Source organism: Cariama cristata, unplaced genomic scaffold, assembly GCF_000690535.1.
Source record: "Cariama cristata isolate BGI_N322 unplaced genomic scaffold, ASM69053v1 scaffold7300, whole genome shotgun sequence".
In the NCBI taxonomy this organism is placed as follows: Eukaryota; Metazoa; Chordata; class Aves; order Cariamiformes; family Cariamidae; genus Cariama; species Cariama cristata.
The window spans coordinates 111,896-119,809 of NW_009594062.1; the positions used below are offsets into that span (position 1 = coordinate 111,896).

Here is a 7,914-nt window from a genome sequence, read left to right on the forward strand (position 1 = left end):
TGCTTCTGAACCAAAACCAACTTTAAAAACAGAACTCTCCAGTTCACGGAAGAGGGTGCTACCACCCTGATTCAAATGTTGTGACTTGGTTTTATCTCTCATGAAGAGAAAATCCTTGCATAATTTATGGAGATTTTGACGGAAATATCTCTGATGTTGCTAAAGCAAGAATGCAATTGCGTTATTCTGCTCTTGTTTCAAGTCCAAATGTGTGCTGATGTACAATCTAGGACAGAGCCTTAGGAAGCCTAGTGTGTTCCCTCCGTCTCCTTGTAGGCCATGTCGATGGAGACAGGGCAGCTACTGCTGTCCCTTCTGTCCAGACAAGGATAAAGATACAGCTGTGCTGGTATTCAATCAGATGAAAACTGGGCCAGGAGAATGACTGGCAGAGTTTACTGCCACTACAGAACTGAGAGGAATGCAGAGGCTGAAGAAAAATTTCTGTTCTCTGCTCTGTCCTAGGAGCAGCTGCGTGACATGTTCCTTATTCTGCACAGATTTCCCAGTGCCTGTGCAGTGTCTCTTAACTTCTGAGAAAGTTCTTGCATGGAAGAAGGAGAGAATAGAAGAGTTCAGTTGAAACATGAGATTCTGACAAAGGTTTAAAATTAACTATGTTGCTAATTATCTTGTAAATGCATTATTTTTTCTTCTTTGCAAGTAAAAAAAAAGGGATATAATATCCAAAGCAAATTAGATTGGTCTTACTCTAAAATAAGGATTTTAGTGTAATCTACCTTCCTAAACAAAACTATAGCAAGTATTAACTGTTTGCACTAAATTGTTTTTCTTTTTCCACATTAAATTCCTATGGAAACAACCAAATGAGATCCAAAGGTGTTCACACAAAAAGCGAGCTTTTTTGGTAGGACTTGCACAGGCACACCTTGCTAGTTTTTCAGGAGTTGGTTTAATTTGTTGCTGTCACTTGACTAACAGTACTGCCGTTTCAGCTGCATGAAGTCAGCTGTGGTGTCACTAATCCAGCTCCTTTATGCAGCATTGTAATGTTACCATCAACCTGAAAAGAGTATGTGAGAAGGTATGTAATATGCAGCGCTGACTGATGGGACAGCTCCAGCGAGCTGTGCTGTTTTGTCCAAATCTAAATAGTATGTGTGAATTTGTTGACTTAGCTGAAATGTTTGATGGAAACAAGTTTATACAAACTGGTCTGACTCTCTTATATTTTGACAAAGTAAGTATTTGAAATGGTAAACATTTCATTTTAACTTTCATTTATTCAGGCTTTTGTATGATATTATGTTGGTATTTTGTGAATTCAATTATTTTTCAGATATTCTGTAGCTCATTTCCATATCTTTCAGCTGAAATACTTTGGTTTTTCCATTTTGCAGTAAATCTAGATTTTGCGTACCTATTTGAAATGAAATACCAGGATTTTGCATAGATTAGCTGTTCCAGCCAAATGTAATAGTATGTTTCAGACTCTTATTCAGCAAGTTATTGAAGTAAGCAACTAGCTTTAGGCATGAGTTGGTTGTCCATTCATTGTTTGTTGTTTTTTTTTTTCCTTCAATTATGCTTTCACTCATACTTCATATTATGAATGGACTTAAAATATCTTACTGCCTTAGCACGTTTTAATGCCTTGGCACATTGTAATCACTATCTTTACTTTGTAAGGTTTTCCAAATTCAATCTGTGGTACAGTATCTGGAAGACATGAAAAAAAAAATAAATTGTTCTCGGCTTTTTCTAAGGTTATCAGAGCTGTAACATTGAGGACTGCTTCTTCAAGATATTAAGAATTTTAAAATATAAGTCCTTGTAAAACCATATGTATATTTAGTCATTTTTACAGTGGAAAGTTAAACTCACAAAAAACCACAACGAACCAAACAACCAGAGAACAGCTTCTTAATGAAATGCTAATTTTATTTGTTCATACGCAAAAGAAAATACATACAAGGTCAATGCAGTTAAAGTATATTCTAATTATAACATTAACCCTGGTCTAGACGGCTGATTTTAATAAGCTAGACTGTCGCTTCTGTTTCTCGGTTTGTATAATCCAGTCTCTTTTGATCAAGGACTGTTAATTATGTTGAGTTGGTGGTGATTCTGACTTACGGATCGTAACCTAGTAAGAATGAAGCAGACAACATCAAACTCATTTTTACATTTGTTTAATGAAATTACTGGTGTGTATTTGCCAGATTTCAGGACTCATCCCTTTCAAACCTTGAGGAATTGACAAGTTGGGAGGTTAAACTTATCTACGTAGATTCCAGTCTCTCCTTGTACATAGCAGGAAGAAAAGGAGGGTGAAAGAGAGAATCTAACACATGCAAATATGTTGTCAGTAAAATACACAAACAAAATTAAGCCTTACATTTGTTTGCAGATTATTTTCATCTGGGACACTTTAATAAATCAAATCACAGCAGTGAGACAGTTCCCTTGACTGATGAACTTCATTATGCCTCTGAGGAGTTACTATAGCAAAAAAACTCAACTAGCAATTTAAAAAGATCTGATGTACAATACAGCAGTGCCAGTTGCAGCATTGTTTTTTGCAGTATGCAGCAGTTCATAATATTTCTGTTTAGATCAAACACAAGCAGAATTCAAAACTTTTTTTATAACACAGCTGGACAGTGGAGGGTTACTCAGGAGTGTATTAATGTCACTACGGATGGATGCATATTCAAATATAGCCAAACATCTATTGGTGTATTTTTCTGTTTTCTTAATGTCATGTCACAGCAAAGTGTATTTATAAGGGCTGGAGTGATGAAATGTAGCTTGACCAATACACAGAATGATTATGCACTCTTACAACCCGGGCAGATATCTGCTTCATATTTTGCTATTGCTTCATTGTTTTCTGGCGTTCAGCAGCTTGTTGTCTAATGTAACCGCAAGTCAGGAAGATTTGTGGGTCAGGAAGGGATGTGTGTGTGAATTTTTCATAATGCATTTTCATAATGATATTGTGAAGGTTTCCTTTAATGGAAGATCAAAGGGGCTTTCATCTAACAGAGTTAGGGCTCGGTTTGTTTAAAAAGAGAAATCTTCACTCAAGTAGAGGAGAAAATGGAAGGTTTTCATTGTAATATCAAGTGTCTAAAGATTTTATTTTTAACTGTCAAGAAAAATTGACAAGCAAGTGACAAGTCATATATATACAGTCTAATTGCATCCTCCCTGAAGCTCAGAGTGAAAATCGGATTTAGGATCTCTATTGCATGATGGAAAAAAAAAAATCACCCTGTCAAAAAGATGCAGACTCAACTCGTGCCCCTAAATTCTAGGAGATACCCAAGGTATTAGCACCATAAAATTACATTTATTGCAAGCTAACATCTCTCAGACTACTGCTTTCTACTTATTTCCTTCCCCTCTTAACTGATTTTCATGTTTCTTCTTGCTGTGTTTATTTCCATTACGCTAACCTCTTCCTCATTTTTCTTTTTCTTCTCCTTTCACCTTGCTGTTGCATGCTATTAGAGTATAAAGGAGACAAGTTTTCTGCTGCACTGCATCAATTTTGACACCTCTGCTAAATTTTGCTTAATAATTGTCTGATACTTTAATATGCAAAGTACCTATACTGTATTAAAGACCTGTCCTTTGAAAGATTGGTAAGTTTCAGCACACACATTCAATTAATAGAAAAGAGCCAGTAGGCAGTACTCAACAATGAACAGCATAATCCCTATCCACTGTAAATCACTTATAATTAGGAGCTGGTGCTGGTGTGAAATGCAAATGGTTGTAGTTATCACCACAGGGATAGCAGAGGGAAGCAGGGAAGCACTCCCTTCACTCTCTAGTGCCATTAGATATCAAAAAGCAGGTTCATATGAAGACTGCAAAGGGTCTGGGTGTCACCCCAACCAATTTTCCATCTTCATGCTAGCATGCCTGTGAAAACATGCTATAGGAGGTGTTCATTCTGTCCCTGGGCTTCACCAAAGTCAGCAAAACATTATGTTGGTCTTTAAGTTACTATGCTCTGCTAGTTCAGAACTCCATATAACTCTTGCATGTTATGATATAAATGAAAGCAAAATTAGAAGACTTTGTATTGAATAGGAATTCATGCACGGGGCATTGCATGCAAACTGAAGACAGAGAGGGTTTCTGCCAGAAATGTTTTAGATTTAGTTTCTTCATCTAGGAAATTGAGATGATAATATTTACCACTCTCACAGGACGAGTTGAGAGCTTAAAACTTGCTCATGCCTCATAAATACTGTAAGATATCTTGATGAAAGATACTTGTTTGCAGAAGTGCAAAGTGTTGATGGATTGGATTTTTATTAAATCTGCATTGTTCTATTTTAATTTTAAGACTACTATTGCATTACCAAGGTGCCCAACCCAGAGACATGCTGAAAATTGACCTGGATTTAATATTGCTGTATTTCTCATTTCCTCCTCTTACTGCCTTGTCAGTAGCAATGAACTTTTAATTAAAGCACCCAACTATTTGAAAGTTCTTTTATACTCTATCCAGTATGACTTAAGTACTCCAGTATGTTTCAAATGTACTGAAACAATGTACCTGTTAATTTACAAAAAAGGAAGTCTTAGATTTAGCTACTGCAATCCTAACATTTACTCCACTTCCTCTAATACTAGGTTATTGATTTATGGCAAGTATAATTTATGAATTCCATGAGACATGAATTCCAAGAATCCTTACTAACCTTACACCGATACAAGTGAGATCAGAGTCTGTGTGTGCACGAGCTGCTTTTAAGAGATTTCTACTTGCAATTTAAAGAAGGTAAATGTGACCTCTGTTAAGCAGGTCTGGATGGATGGGAGAAGAAAGGGCTGATGAATCACTCCGCTGTCATATAGCCAAGAAGATACACTGCACTGGAAAAAGTTAAATGTGGAAGGAGAACCCTAACATTTTCTTAGTGCTCTTTTTGCAGTAAATTCTTCCATGGTAGAAATAACCACAAACATTAGTTACTGAAGAGGATAGGACGTAATGCAAGATGCAAGGGCCATGCAAACGCTATCACACATACCCAGATATGCTCAAGTGTGAGAGAACATTTACCATCTACAATACTCCATATTTAAGCATATCTGAACAGTTTTGTTTTTACAAGTGATTTTTCTGTGTGCTGACGTGAAAAAAAGCAAAATTAAAGCTGTAAAAAATTTACGCATGAGCTGAAGTAATCTTTGCTTACTTGACAGGGTTCTTGGCAGCATCTGGATCCTGAGCAGCTACCGTTCCTATTACAGTGTTTATTGGAACATCTTCTTTCACTTCCATTATGTATGCTGGTCTGCTGAACACAGGTGGTTCATCTACATCCTCCACCTGAATTCTGACTGTAGCTGAGTCCTTGAATGGCCCCAGGTAGAGGAATCGAGGGTCCACGTGAGTATTGGTAGCTTCCACTTTCAGAATATACAGGTTTTTATTTTCGAAATCCAGTGTCTGGGAAGACCAAAAAAAGAAGTTTAAGAGGTTGGCGGGGATTGCTGTGACTTGCAGCCAGATGAGCCAAATGAATGGGGGGATGTCCCAGAGAGGCCTGTGCTAGATAACAGGAGCCTGAACTAGAATAAAATGCCTGCAGAAAGGAGAAAGACAGAGGTCTATGCCACTGATGATACGTTACAGAAAATAATCACTTTTTCAGGGAATTCTGTGCCTGGAACTCCTAAACACCAATTAATCTTTCCTCCTCAAATAGCCAGAGTTCTTCATGCCTTTTATTCAGTCATTTTTGTAATTTTGCTGTTTTTTTCTCTATTCCTTGTCCCTGAGCACCACACACTAAAGGAGGGGAAGATTTTCTAGGATCTGCTTGTTTAAGTATTGGCATTCCATCATTGAAATGAAACACTGTGACATCTAGTGTCTGGACATCCAGGACCACCCATCAAGGAAAACATGATTTTATGATAGGCTATGACTATATCACACTCTGTTAAAAGTGTGAAGGAGCAGCATTTAGCAACTTTTTGTTACAGTACTTAAAGAAATGTGGGGATAGAGTAGTCACCCTGTTTTTCCATTATGTTGTAGAAGAATCACAGTTTCTGTCAGCAACAGACAGAAATGCAAATGGAATTAGACTGATATCATAATCAGACCCTAGAAGGCATCTCCTAAAAAACAAGTAATGACAGGTGTCGTACTGATATCAACAAGCAAGTGCATGTTTGGAAAATCTACACAATGTCTATCTAGTGATGACTGAACTTGAACTGATGGAGGATGATATCTGTAACCTTATCAAGCTTGCCTGATAACCCACTGTAAACAATATTTCTCAAACCTTTTCTGACAGCCAATGTGCAACCTAGTAGATGATGCCCACTGTGATCTAGCAAGGTGCTGTGATTTTTTTTTCTAAAGCAAAAGTACGCTGATGGATGTATTAATTACATTTTTACAAAATGTGAGTCAAAAGATATTTGTCTATGTACTTTAATACATTATAGCTATACAATTCAACACCTTCTGATAGTGCAAAATAGGCAATGTGATACTGATTATTTATGTGGTCTTAACAGAGCACATTCTAGTAAGTAAGCAAATCCTGTAAGCATCACAGGAAGAAAATCACAGTTGGATGGTGGTGCCTCCTTGACTTATTCTGCAGATATGTTCAGACTGTAGACTTTTTCTCAGTACCATCCAACTCCCTAGGTTATTCACTCTCTCAGGTCCTTCAAAGTATGTGCATTGGTTTAGTAAAGGAGGGTATAAGAGGAAGGACCCCAATTGCTTATGTAAGAGAAACTACATAGGTAATGTAGAGATTCCTAATGGAGAACATTCAAATTGATAAACAACACATGTTGCACTAAAAATGGAAAACAAATATATGCTAGATAAAGTTTTGACTGGTATTTCAGATGCTGGGATTAAATGTGTTAAAATGTGTACCTTTTTGACAGTTATAATTCCTTCCTGTGTGTCCTTGTCTGTGGTAATTCCAAACATGTCATATCCATCCCCTTCAGTGATGCTGTATTCAATCTCTGCATTTTCATCCACGTCAGCATCATTAGCTTTTATCCTGCCAATTGGTGAGTCAGGTGGCATAGACTCAGGAGCTCTGAATTGGTATGTGCCTACAGTAGATGGAGAAGAAAGTTTTGTCAGTCGGTCTCATGGTACTTTGGACACCATCTCTCAGCCCACTGTCCATGCTGGGCATGCACAGATGAGCTAGTGAGTCACTGTGTCTTCAGGCCTTCCTGGGGCAGCAGCCTTCAGCTTCTGCCTTACTTTCATGCGGATATAAACAACTCATTTTTCTATCTATTTTCTAGTATGGAGGATGAGTGTTTTGTTTTCCTACAAACATGTATCTTTAGCAACGTATCTCCCTTTCTAGATATTATCAGGCTCTCTGTTGGCCATATCAAAACTGTATATGAAATATGTCTTGAGGATAAAGGACAAATATTAAGAACTGCCAGAGGCCAATGCAGCTTAGTAACAATAAAACCAAATCCAGCCTAAATGCCTATTAATAATGTGCTACATTGAATTGTGCTCTGAAGAAACTCTGGGGAATGTTGGCATTATGAAGCTGTATCTTTGGATTTTATATTGAAGACACTTACGTCCAGAGATGTATAATTAACTCATTGGGAGTAGAGTGCTATATTTTCTCTTAAGTTGCTCTAATTTAAATGGAAACCCTTTGCCCACAGCTAAGAACAGACTTTGAACTTAAATGACAAGTTGCTTCCAATAACTTTCCCAGTGACTTAACCGCCAAAGCTTGCTGTTTGTCTGATAGTATCTGCAATTATTTTCTCTAACAGCTGCTCTTGACTTTGACACACACTGACACTATGATACACACACATCACACACAGAGCAGTGGTTAGACAAAGCAAAAAAGAAGAAAAAGAAATAGAGAAAAAAGGAAGGAAAGAGAAAAGAGAGAA

At 37.3% G+C, this 7,914-nt stretch overlaps 1 protein-coding gene across 1 annotated transcript in view; it reads right to left on the reverse strand.

Moving 5' to 3' along the window:
- Window positions 1-7,914, reverse strand: part of CDH6 (cadherin 6, type 2, K-cadherin (fetal kidney)) — a 48,774-nt gene that overhangs the window by 11,404 nt on the left and 29,456 nt on the right. The window contains exons 5-6 of the mRNA XM_009696592.1: window positions 6,899-7,086; window positions 5,184-5,437 (exon numbers count right to left, since the gene is read on the reverse strand). Of these exons, the coding sequence (XP_009694894.1) occupies window positions 5,184-5,437; window positions 6,899-7,086 (442 nt within the window). The remainder of the gene's footprint in view (window positions 1-5,183; window positions 5,438-6,898; window positions 7,087-7,914) is intronic.